The 11,555-nt window shown below is 39.1% G+C and overlaps 1 protein-coding gene across 2 annotated transcripts; it reads left to right on the forward strand.

Annotated features, from left to right (window-relative positions):
• The first annotated feature begins 777 nt into the window (after positions 1 to 777).
• DYNLRB2 (dynein light chain roadblock-type 2) lies at positions 778 to 10,237 on the forward strand. Of its 2 annotated transcripts, XM_033127191.1 has the most exons (4): positions 1,150 to 1,270; positions 3,402 to 3,477; positions 8,966 to 9,133; positions 9,990 to 10,237. In XM_033127191.1, the coding sequence occupies exons 1-4, from the start codon at positions 1,268 to 1,270 to the stop codon at positions 10,031 to 10,033; spliced, it is 291 nt and encodes a 96-aa protein (XP_032983082.1). In that variant the 5' UTR covers positions 1,150 to 1,267; the 3' UTR covers positions 10,034 to 10,237. The 2 variants fall into 2 exon arrangements, with proteins under 2 accessions (XP_032983081.1, XP_032983082.1); XM_033127190.1 differs by lacking the exon at positions 3,402 to 3,477 and having other exon boundaries at positions 778 to 1,270.
• Positions 10,238 to 11,555: the final 1,318 nt, after the last annotated feature.

Raw genomic sequence — 11,555 nt, forward strand, 5'->3', positions numbered from 1 at the left:
TTCAGATCAAACATAGTTGACACTCCTCGCAATAAGCACGCCTTGTTTGATGAGGCAGCTTTCAGGAAATGGCAACGCGAACTGAATCAGCATTATAGGGAGTCATAGCAGGGTTCCTATGGGGAAGCATTCCCAACCTACAGCTTGGATCTAGTAATTCATGTTTGCCCTCTTCAAACCCCAGGACTTTGTGACTCCAACCATCAAATTGCCCTACTATCTTCACACAATAGTTGGCCTCTGCCTCTCAGGCTACAAAGAGATCACCAGTGCCCTTCAAAAGGTCACGTGACTTCTAAACATCCCTAACGGATCTGTAACATCCGTTTCCTCCAACAGTTCCTTAAATATCCAGTGGAAAGCTCTCTTCTATGGCAATTTGCAGAACCTCCAGCACTACCACCTGCAATTTTTTAGAATCTCAGAACTGCTGACAAATAATGACCACAAAAGAGATGGATTAAACCAAAATACTGATAAGTAGCAACACTTCAAGTCAGTGAAGAACACTAAGGAGGTGTTACAACTAGATGAGAACGTAAGCTGGAAGATGGTGCTTACCCGACCGTTCTGGGGATGGGGAGGTAACAAACATATATATGATTGTACTAGTCAACGCTAAGCTATATTTCTTCTTTAATTAAAAAACAAAAAACTATGGAGTGGGCGGGGAAACAAACCTATCAGCGCTGTGCACACAGGAGTGCTAAAGGAAGTACGCAGAGTGTCACAGGCAACTGAGTCTATTCATCCCCCGAGTCACAGGGCTCCATCCTCTTCCTGTGTATCTGCTCCAGGGCAGGTGTCACTCTTGGAGAGGATCGCTTCTTTTGTTGCATTTACACGTGGAATGTACCCTGGGCCCAGAGGAGAGCCTGGCACGTGGTAGGTGGTCTTGAATGAAGAAGTGACTGCTACATTAATGCGTACCTCAAGGAATGAATGAATGAGCGAACGAATGACCCGGAGCACGGCCTAGGCACCTCTCCGCTCCTCGGCCCCATCGCACCGCGGGCCTGGGTGAAGCCCAGGTGTGCGCTGGGAGCCACGGGCCCCAACCACCTCCTACGGCGGCCGGGAGGAGCCAGGCAGGCTCAGGGCGGAAAAGCCGTCCTGGCTGCTGCCAGACCCTTGCGCACGCAGGCGCGGGCACTGACGCTTCCGGGAGGTCACTTCCTCCCCCGTCTCCTAGCAACGGCTGGAAGCGTTGTTGACATCCCCGGCAGCTGTGGCGTCGGACTGAGCCCAGAGCCTCGCAGCCCGCGTGATGGTAAATCTGGGGTGTCTGCAGCGAAGGCTGTGGGCTCCAGAAGCTTTTTGGAGGGGCGACAGGGAGACCTTGGAAGGACGAGAGGGTGACCATGGAAGCGGGGACGATGTCTAGATGGGGAAGCTATCTTGGGGGAAAGATATCTAAGGGGTGGTACTTGGGGAGGGAAGGAAGATACCGAGAAAGAGAAGAGAAATTGAAGAGGTGAAAGATCTTGTGGGGGATGAGAGATTTCCACACAAGGGAAGTTTGAAAAGGGGAGGGGCGAGATAAAGAGAAAAATCAGCCTGAACGGGAAGAAAGAGATGGGAAAAGCAGCCTCAGGGAATGGAGAGAGGGGAAAAGGAGACATTGAGAGAGAGGACAGGAAAACACAGAGGAAAGGAAGGAGAGAGAGTGAGTAAATAAATGAATCAATCAGTCAATAGGAAAGCGAAGACGGGAAAGTTTGAAGAAAGCAAGGTGAAAGCAACGAGTTTTAAGAGAGGAATGAAAAGGATGTGGGTTTTTACAAAAGAGATTGTAGCAGGAGGGCTCAGAAATCACAAAAGGAGAAAACAACTGGGAAAGAGGGAAAGGTTGGGAAGAGCAGAGAGACGCATTTGGGAGAGAAGTAAAAGAGAAGAAGATAAATGAGGGCAGGGGTTGTAAGGAGCTGTGGTCACTTGAAAGTGGCAAAAAATGTGATAAATTATGAATCCCCTGTACAACTACTATGCTTTAGTGCAATGTTTCCCAAAGTGAGATACAAACATTAGTTGCTACATAAGATGGCTCAGAAATACCAAATAACAGAGTGAATCACATCTGAGAAAGTTATTCCTCTTTCATTTGATTTTCTTCCCCCGCCTTTAGACTATATCCAGGAGTTTAAAAGTTTCTGGCACTATTAGGCCATTAACACTGCTATCATTTAGTAATTTCGATCTTTCACTAAAGTACAGACATCAGGCTCAGCAATTTCATTAGGGGAGAAATGAATAATATGTTCTGTCCCCCCTCCCTTTTTTTCATGGTTATTTCTGTTTACAACAAATGATACCAGATTTCCATTTGTGGTAGTGACGTATAGTTTCCTTTGTAAAATGCTTTTATTTAAGCATTAAGCAGTGAGATCATTTAAAGAACGTACTAGATAAATAACATAGATGGTATTCGTAATGGCAAAAATCGTGAATCAAATACATAAATGCCTGAAATTCAGAAAACACTCGCTCTAGTGGTAAGAAAAGAGAAAATAAGTTTTCCTGTCTACATTAGGTGCAAACAAAAACTCTTTTGACTAAAATAACATAATGTTCACCTGTACAATGTTGGGAAGAAAAATATCACAAACCCTCATCAAGAGATTCTGCAGAATATTCCTTGAATTCAGAATATCCACTGATCACTGAGTTCTGAACAACACCCAGGTTTGAAAAAGATTATTCTTGATTGTAGCATTTGTAGAAGGAAAGAAAACTGATACAATATAGTTTATGCATAAGATTCGTTCAGAAAACTGAGTTTAAAACCCAATAATGGGGTTCCAACATAATCATTCATGGTTGAACATTCAATTTGCACTAAGACCCAGGCTGGAGTTGCCAAGAGAATCCTGGAATACATTTTTACAAAATATCCTGAATTTAATCATCTGAACTCCCAATTAGGAAACATTTAGGACTGAAAGTAAGGTTTCTCATTAAGGGATACTTTTAGACAGAGGATGGCAATGATATAGCTCTATAAATATTTAAAGTACTACAATGTAGAAAAGGAATTTTTCATATGAATACAGAAAGATCAATGAGAGAAAGATGATAAGGGGCAGATTTCTGTTCAATGTCATGAATACTTTTCCAGTAGAGACAGATAAAAATGGAGTGTGCTTTCAATAGGTAATAAGCTTTCTGTCTCTAGATGAGTTCAGGCCAAGGGATTTGTCAGGGTTGTATATTGGGGGTCTTATATAGGCTACTATATGGCACTTGACAGTTTCAAAGCTCTCTTCTCAAAGTTTGAGATTATAGCATCCAGTACCTTAGGTTAACGAGATAGGTGAGGAGAGGTCTTACTCAACATCATTCTCTTTAGGATTGGGGTCACCACAAAGACCCCTTTGCTTAATTGTCCTCCTGATCTCTTCCAGGCAGAGGTGGAGGAAACCCTAAAGAGGATACAGAGCCATAAAGGGGTTATTGGAACGATGGTTGTAAATGCAGAAGGTAAATACATCACAGGCTGCCTTCTTGACGTGCAGAAGCCAACCAAGAACCTGTTTGCTGTGCCAGTCCTTAAGATAGGCATCTCAGGTTTTGAAATAAAAAGCATATTTTGTATATTTTAGCTATAACATTTACTTATCAAACATCTATTGAGTATCTATTGCATGCCAAGCATTCTGCTAAGATGTAGGGATATAAATAGAAATAAGACGTGTCTAAAAATGTCTGTATGTTCCTAAGAAACACTATACGCTGTCTAATTTTTAAAGCTTAGGTAACTCTAACATTTCAGGAGTACCAGTAAAACTTTATATTGAAGATAGGGGGACTATCATCATTGGTAGTTTGGTTTTGTTTTAACCTCATAAAGGGTACAGAGTCTCAGTCTTCATTTTAAACGAAAGTGCTCCTGTACCATATTTAATACGATCCTTGAGAATTGTAACATAATTTACAGTATAGTCTTTGCGGTTATAGCATAAGAAGGGCCAATACATTTCCACCTATGAAATCTGTATACTTACACCGGAAACTTGCTCTCACTCCACAGTCCCTATTAATCCACAAAGCATTTCTCTGGCACGCTGCTCCATGCTCAGCTGTGGCAGCCTCTTAAAGACTCTTGCTGGTTTCATTTGAAGGGCAAGAGGTGCCACAAATCCCAGAATATTAGTTGAAATGAGAGTAGTTACTTCACATAAATCATGGTGCAACCATGGGATTGGCAACAGTCTCACAGCTAATCACTATTTTGGATCGTGAATATTTATCGAGCAACTACCAACTGAAAATCTGTTTAAACTCTGAAATTCAATTCCCTTATCATTAAAAATGGAAAATAACCTACTTTACTGATGGTTGTGATAATTAAGTGAAATAATAATTGTCAAGTACCCGGCACAATATCCAACACTTAAGAGAATTATAAATAAATAATTCTGAGAATGCAAGAATTTTTAATTGATTTGTATAGATAAAACATTTGGTGTGTTTTACAAAATAATAAAATAAAAATTAACTCAACATCAAATGAATATAATAAATTCACCCAGCTAGAGCGATCAGGAGGGAATGGATTTAAGATCAGCCTTACAGGTAAGTCACGAGCTATGCTTAATATTTCCAGGAAGCAATCCAACCTCTTCTGGTTGAACTGATTTTAGTTCAGGGTATTTGCATAAACTTTGCCACACCCCCCTAAGATGGGTTATCTGCGTGACGTCATTTCCTTTGGTGTGTGGTAACAAGTACCACACACTTAATGGCTTAAAAGATGAGATAGTTATTCTCTCTCATTTCTGGAGCTGAGAAGTTGAAATTAAGGTGTCAGCGGGGCCAGGCTATCTGTGGAGGCGCTACAAGAAGATCCATCCTTGCCTGTCTCACAGCTTCTGGTGGTTTCCAGCAATCCTTGGCATTCCTTGGCTTGTAGACACATCTATCCAATCTGTGCCCCCATCGTCATGTGGAATTCTCCTCTCCGTGTCTCTGTTTTCTCTTCTTATAAGGACACCAGTCATTGGGTTAGGGTCCGCCCTAATCCGGGATGACCTCATCTTAACTAATTATATCTGCAAAGACCCTATTTCCAAATAGGGCCACATTCTGGGGTTTAGGGTAGACCTGAATTTGAGGGGAACATTATCCAACCCAGTACAGGTATATTCACCTGTGGCATCCAGGACAACTCACCTAATGTGTTCTTTTGGAAGATCTTGTCTCAAGTACGTAATCCTGGCAATATGCATCAAATGTCTGAAACATATCCATACTCTTTGATCTGTAATTCCATTCCTAAGAAGTAATGAAGAAAAGATTTAGGTACAAAGGATCTTCACTGAGGCATCATATAGAATAGCAATAAATAAATAGGCAAGTAACTCTATCCCAACAGGAGGGAAATTTTTTAATTTATTATGTAATATTTACTTGAGGAACTATTTATTTAAAATGTTGAAGAATATTTAGAGGCATGGGAAACTACTCACAATATTAGATGAAAAAAGCAGGGAAGAAAGCAGTAATCAGCATTTCCTAATCATAAATATATCCAGACACAAAGACACTTAAATATGGGTGTGGGGAAGGCTGGCATATTTTATGGTGATTATCACTGAGTGGTGGAATTCAAAGTGAGTTTTCCTTTATTTTCCTGAGGTTTCTCAACACTTTCCTTATCCAAAGGCAACAAAATATTTTTAATACCCATTAACTTCTAATTAACCTCTAGTAGGATAATAAGATTGTATTCGGATTCAGGACACTTTTCTGAAATCCAAATTAACCTTTTTTCCCAAAAATATAAATGAGGGGCTTATTTTTATGGTCAGGTTATTAACCACAGTGTGTGACAAGGATGTTTATTAAATATAGCATGTGGTATAAGTTGTGTGACCAGAATATAATAAAACCCTCCATTTCAACAACCTACTCAATTTTAGATAAAAGTGCCATTTATTGCAGTTCAGCTTTGTAGCTCTCAGAAGTCCCACAAAATTTGATACCGAAAATATTTACTTAAGATGATGTTTATTTGTTCTAGTTCTCTACTAGTGGTTTTAGTCCACTAATTCTAGGCAAATCACTTTAATATATTTTCAGGTTTTATTTGTGGTTAGGCAGGTCTGCTACCATGTTTATACATTTTGATTTCATCATACACTATGTTAAATAGAGTTTTTTGGTTTTGCCATTATTGAAACATAGACTTCCTATTCATGACAATAAAGTAAATTTATCAATTTAGCCCAATGCTGAGTAGTATAGGTTTTTATTAGAATAGATTAGTAACATTGGTTTCCCATTTATAAAACCATTCGTTGTTTATAATATTACAGCACTGATCACTGAATTAGATACTGGTATATGTGTATATATATAAATATATGTATGTATATATATACACATATATATATACATATATACACATATACACATATATGTGTGTGTGTGTGTATATATATATTTCCCAGGCAGTCACCTCTGTCATCTATTCTTATGTATATAAGCCTGATTTCTGTAGGCTCTCAATTTTGAATATTCTTGATATTTCTAACAATCTATCATTTGAATTTCATTAGATTTTATCAGCCACCCAGCCAACTCCTTTTATTTTTGAAATACAATCTATCAACCAAAGTACAAATATACAATGGAAGAGTACCAGCTTACTGGGATCATAAAGAGTCATATTTTAAAGTAGTGCTGTAAATTCAGCAATATCAAATTCATAGTCTTTGTCCTAGAAGTTCCCTTTTATGAATTTGTCCTATACCTACATACAAATGTGAAATGGCATGTACAAAGACATATTCTGTAGCCTTGTTTATTAGAGTCAAAGATTGGAAACAGTCTAACTGCCCGTTGGGGAACATATTAGTTATGCGTATTACAAAGCATCCATTCGACAGTCCTATTACGTCGTTATAATGTGAATGACCTAGTCTTGTGTACTGAGGGGAACCATTTCCCAAGTATATTAAATAAAAAAAATTAGATACAGAATAGAGAATGATGCAATTAAAATAAAAAACACAAACATACTTGAATAGACTTAGGATATCTCTGGAAAGATCCCGAAGAAACCAGGAGCAGTGGTTACTTCTCAGAAGGGGAAGTGGGTGAATATTATACCGTGTGCTAAAATTACTCCATAATAAATTATTTTTTAATTACCTTGCATGGTACCAAGCAAGAACTCCAAAAATATTTGTTGATTTCTTTTATTCAAATGTCCACAGGGGATACGAGAAACTCCCAGAGTTTCCACAGTGTGCACTAACTGTTCAGAAAGGCTAGCTGTTTAATTTATTGACTTGGATCATGAATAGACTGACTAAATAGGCCTGAGCATCTGATTCATAATCTTGTCATCTACATTTTAAATAATTTATTCTGGTTGTATTTCTTGTTTTGACACTGAGCAATGCAGATTCGACTCAGGTAGTCACAACTCAGGCTGCAAAATAAAACTATTCATCAAAAAGTGCTCTTAGCAGGTTGAGGGCCTGCTACGTTTCACTTTCCTGCTTGTTAAAGACACATGCCTTGTGATGTGCCATCAGGTGTGAAAGACAGAACTGAGCCAACAAATAATAATACAGAAATTAACAAGTTTTAGATAAAGCCTTACTTATTGAATAGGTTTTCCTGTAAATATTATTCTTGTGTTGTTTAGAAAGACCTATTATGCAGTTAACAATTTTCTTTACAGAGAAAGAAATGAGCCTGTTTCAAAGTCAGAATTGAGGCTCTCAAAGAGTTTCATGAAAAAACTGGTAAAATGCTAGGTTTGTAATGCTGGTCCACTCTTGAGGTGCCCGTCTTGTTTAACACTTTCTGGAATGATATTCTCTGAGGGGAAACCAAGAGCCACATTAGCTTCTTTTATTGATTGGCCTTAATTCAGGTACCTGAAGAATTTGACAGCGATCCCAAATTCACCTTCCTATGTCCCCTAAATTAAAGATACATTTGCAAATAAAATCCTTGAATTTCCTGGCTATCTATGGTAGTTCTCGAAATAATGTGAAGGCCACCTCTGATTAGATACAATATATGTAAAATACATAGCACAGCACCTGTTACTTAAGCACTGAGCACTAAGTGACCCAAATTGAGCTAGATTGATTTGAACTGAATTGAATTATACTTGTATATTTGTCTGGCTAGATTTTTCCAGTTAAATTAATAGGTTCTGTTTTAAACTCGTATAATGGAATAATAGAGCACACAAGTAGCCAAATTTAATAATGCTTAAACCAAGAATGAGTGCAAACCAGGAAAGGCCCAGGAAATCCACAGTGTTTTTGTTACTGTATTTTCTAATATAAAATGTAAGGCTTGCTAAATACTGTATGTTATGAAGAAATTTTGGAAATCCCTTTTGATATATACTCTCTAGCATGTACAGTGATACCCTTTTCTAATTCTGGCCTCAGGGGAGAAAACTAGCACTACGTCACAAACCAAGCATTTCAAAGCAGACTCGCTATAGACAGGACACTTGGGGAACTGTATTTTGTGTAGTAATATGTTCACTTAGTACTAAAATAATTGTTTACAACTGCCAAAAGGTCTGTGCACAAAAATGTACATCAAACCATTAGCTACAAAAACAAAAAAACACAATGCCTAACAATCCAACAATAAGGGATTGATTATATTGATACATCCATAAAAGAGTACAGTGTACAGCCATTTGAAATAATGCTCATGACATTGTCACCCAGGACAACTTGTATGCTGTCATTTAAACGAAGGAAAAAGCAATAGTGAAATCCGTAATTAAAGTTTGACCCAACTGTATTTTAAAATCCATGTGAAGATGAAAGATTAGAAGGAAATAAAATTGTTGCCGGTGGGTAATATCAGCCATCACTTTTTCTGCCTTTTCACAATTATCAGTATTTTCCAATATTTCTACAATGTGCATATTACTTTTATAATCAAAAAAAAAAATTTAACCCCAAATTAAATCTCATAACAGGCATTCCAATCAGAACAACCTTGGACAACTCGACAACCGTTCAATATGCAGGTCTTCTTCATCAACTGACAATGAAAGCCAAGAGCACAGTTCGTGATATTGATCCTCAGAACGACTTAACTTTTCTTAGGATCAGATCAAAGAAACATGAAATCATGGTAGCTCCAGGTAATTTGGCATTTCATTTCATATTTAAAGCATCTTTCGACTTTAGTGTATAAAATCTTTGTTTCAAAGAACGAGCAGTACAGATTTTAATATGCAATATGATGTATAATGTTCTTCTATTAGAAAATGAAGACAGATTTTTGAATCTGAAAATTCCAACTTGAAACTTTTGTGACATTAATGTTGAATGTGACCTCTGAAGCAGTTGAATTTTGCCTACTTGTGTTTATTAGTAATCCAAAAAATGCAGGAGATGTAGGTCTCATGTTAAGTGAACCTAACACAGACTTTCTGGAGAGTGGGAGAAATGTCTCCTGTCCAGGGGATAGAGAGAGGGTGGCCCAAAGGCCTGTAGGATTTTAAACTCTCCCTATGGGAGCTCACATTCACCTGTCCTACCAAAAGATGGCAACCACCAAAATACTTCTCTCCTTGAAGAAATTACATTCACAGTGTTGGTATACATTAGTGTAAAACAGGACGCATGCTCCTAAACCTAGTCTAGAACAATCTTCTCTATCGTAGTGCATCTGTAAAATCAGAATTATCTGTAAAGTAAAGCCTTTTCCATGCCTGTGTGCTCATGCTGGCTGAACACTACAATTGCTCGGAGAGCTTTACAGAAATAATGGTTGATACCTGGACTCCACCCCAGACCAATGAAATCATAATCTCTGGGGCTGGGCCGCAGGTAATGGTATTTTTGGAAAGCTTGACAGGTGATTCTGATGTGCAACCAGGATGGGAAACCACTGGTCGACACAAATGTTTCAAAGAGAAACGCAGATTAGCTGCAGTAATCATTTATTACATTTAATTTTTAGAGTGGATTAATTTTGTCCATATCTTTCCACAGATAAGGAATATCTCCTGATTGTCATTCAGAATCCATGTGAATAGCCCTGCTCCAGCCAAGTCCCTCCGTGACACTAGGTTGTAAACACTTTGATTCTTTAATGATTACTAAGATTCTCTTCCTATCTAACTGATCTTTTGGACATTCTTTTCTACTTTTACATTTACTCTATTCTACATGTCTCATTTAGTCCCTTTTGAATGTAAAGTTGTGATTTAAGCTATATAATAAATTCTGGTATGTGTGTCTCTTTTTCTTATAATGCACAAAGTGAAGGATTCTATTGAGAAGACAGCCTTCCTTGCTATAGCTCTTTGAGTCTGGAAGTAACTGTCACCAAGAATCAGTATGGAAGGTATAATTTTGCCCATTTTGTTAACGTGCCAATGACAGTGAGCAGAGCAGTGTGGGAACTCCCAGGGAAGTCCCAGCCCTCCAGGAGTGTTAGGTGATTTCCCAGGTTAAATAAGGGCAGTAAGAGGCCAGAAGGGTGGTTCTCAGCTGGGTCGGCACCACAGCTGAGCACCACCTCCCATCCCTGGCAAAGCTCCCAGGGAACGGTGCTTCCATCACTCCAGCCTGAGAGGCCCAGCGGCGGGTGTTGGGCAAGGGTGCGTACTTCATAGGCTGGATAGATAAAACTCCGAAGGGCTTTATTTTCACTAGCTATTTCGAACATTCAGAAAATAATGAAAAGCATACAACAAATATAACAGATTTCCAAGATATTTGGAAATATTTCCATATTTACCTTATACACTCTTTTTTTTAATTAAGCTTTTTATTTCTAGATAACTGAAGAGTCACATGAAATTTGTCAGAAAGGACATAGAGATCCTGTGTACCCTTTACCCAGCTTCCTATTATGGCAACATCTTTCAAAACTGTAGTACAATATCACAAGCAGAAAATTGGCACTGACTCAGTCTAGATACGAAACGTTTCCATCACCACTAAGGTCCCTCGTGGTGACCTTCAGCACCAACCCTCCAACCGCTGACCCATGGCAACCACTCATCTGTCCCCCGTTTCTATGATTTTATTATATCAAATGTAATAATACAGTATATGGCCTTTTGGAATTGACTTTTTTTCGCTCATCACAATTCCCATAAGATGTCGTTCAAACGATAAGAAATAAAACATTACAGATACAGCTACAGCCTGCTCCTCCTCTGTGTGCCTCTGTCCTCTCCTTCCCCAGAGGATTCTGGTCAGAAGGCACACGCCACCCTGCACAGGGGTCCACAGGAGCCCACACCTGAGATCCCACAATGCATCCGCAACAAGCCAAGCATGAGGAATGGGCACAGTAAGTTTCCTAGTTCAACAACACCCATGGCTCCAGCTTGCATCCTGTGAGGCTACGACGGCCAACCCAAGCAGACGGGGTCTGAGTAGGAAGGAAGGGCTGAGGAAAATCCCTCAGGTTGAAGGGGTTTGCTCTGCAAGTGGTAATGGGAGAGGAGACGGATCACAGATGGCACTCACCCAAGGCCCAGAGAGACAAGGGAGGCTGAAGCCAAACAGCCAAGCCTGTCCATGCAACAGATGTCTGAGCCCCAC

This window comes from Rhinolophus ferrumequinum, chromosome 15 (genome assembly GCF_004115265.2).
Source record: "Rhinolophus ferrumequinum isolate MPI-CBG mRhiFer1 chromosome 15, mRhiFer1_v1.p, whole genome shotgun sequence".
Classification (NCBI taxonomy): domain Eukaryota; kingdom Metazoa; phylum Chordata; class Mammalia; order Chiroptera; family Rhinolophidae; genus Rhinolophus; species Rhinolophus ferrumequinum.

Excerpts from the sequence above, each read along its gene's own strand:
- DYNLRB2 (XM_033127190.1), top strand. The coding sequence starts at position 943 with ATGAATGAGCGAACGAATGACCCGGAGCACGGCCTAGGCACCTCTCCG. Across the intron at positions 1,271-8,965 it reads GCCTCGCAGCCCGCGTGATG|GCATTCCAATCAGAACAACC; the intron begins GTAAATCTGGGG and ends ATCTCATAACAG. Across the intron at positions 9,134-9,989 it reads TGAAATCATGGTAGCTCCAG|ATAAGGAATATCTCCTGATT; the intron begins GTAATTTGGCAT and ends ATCTTTCCACAG.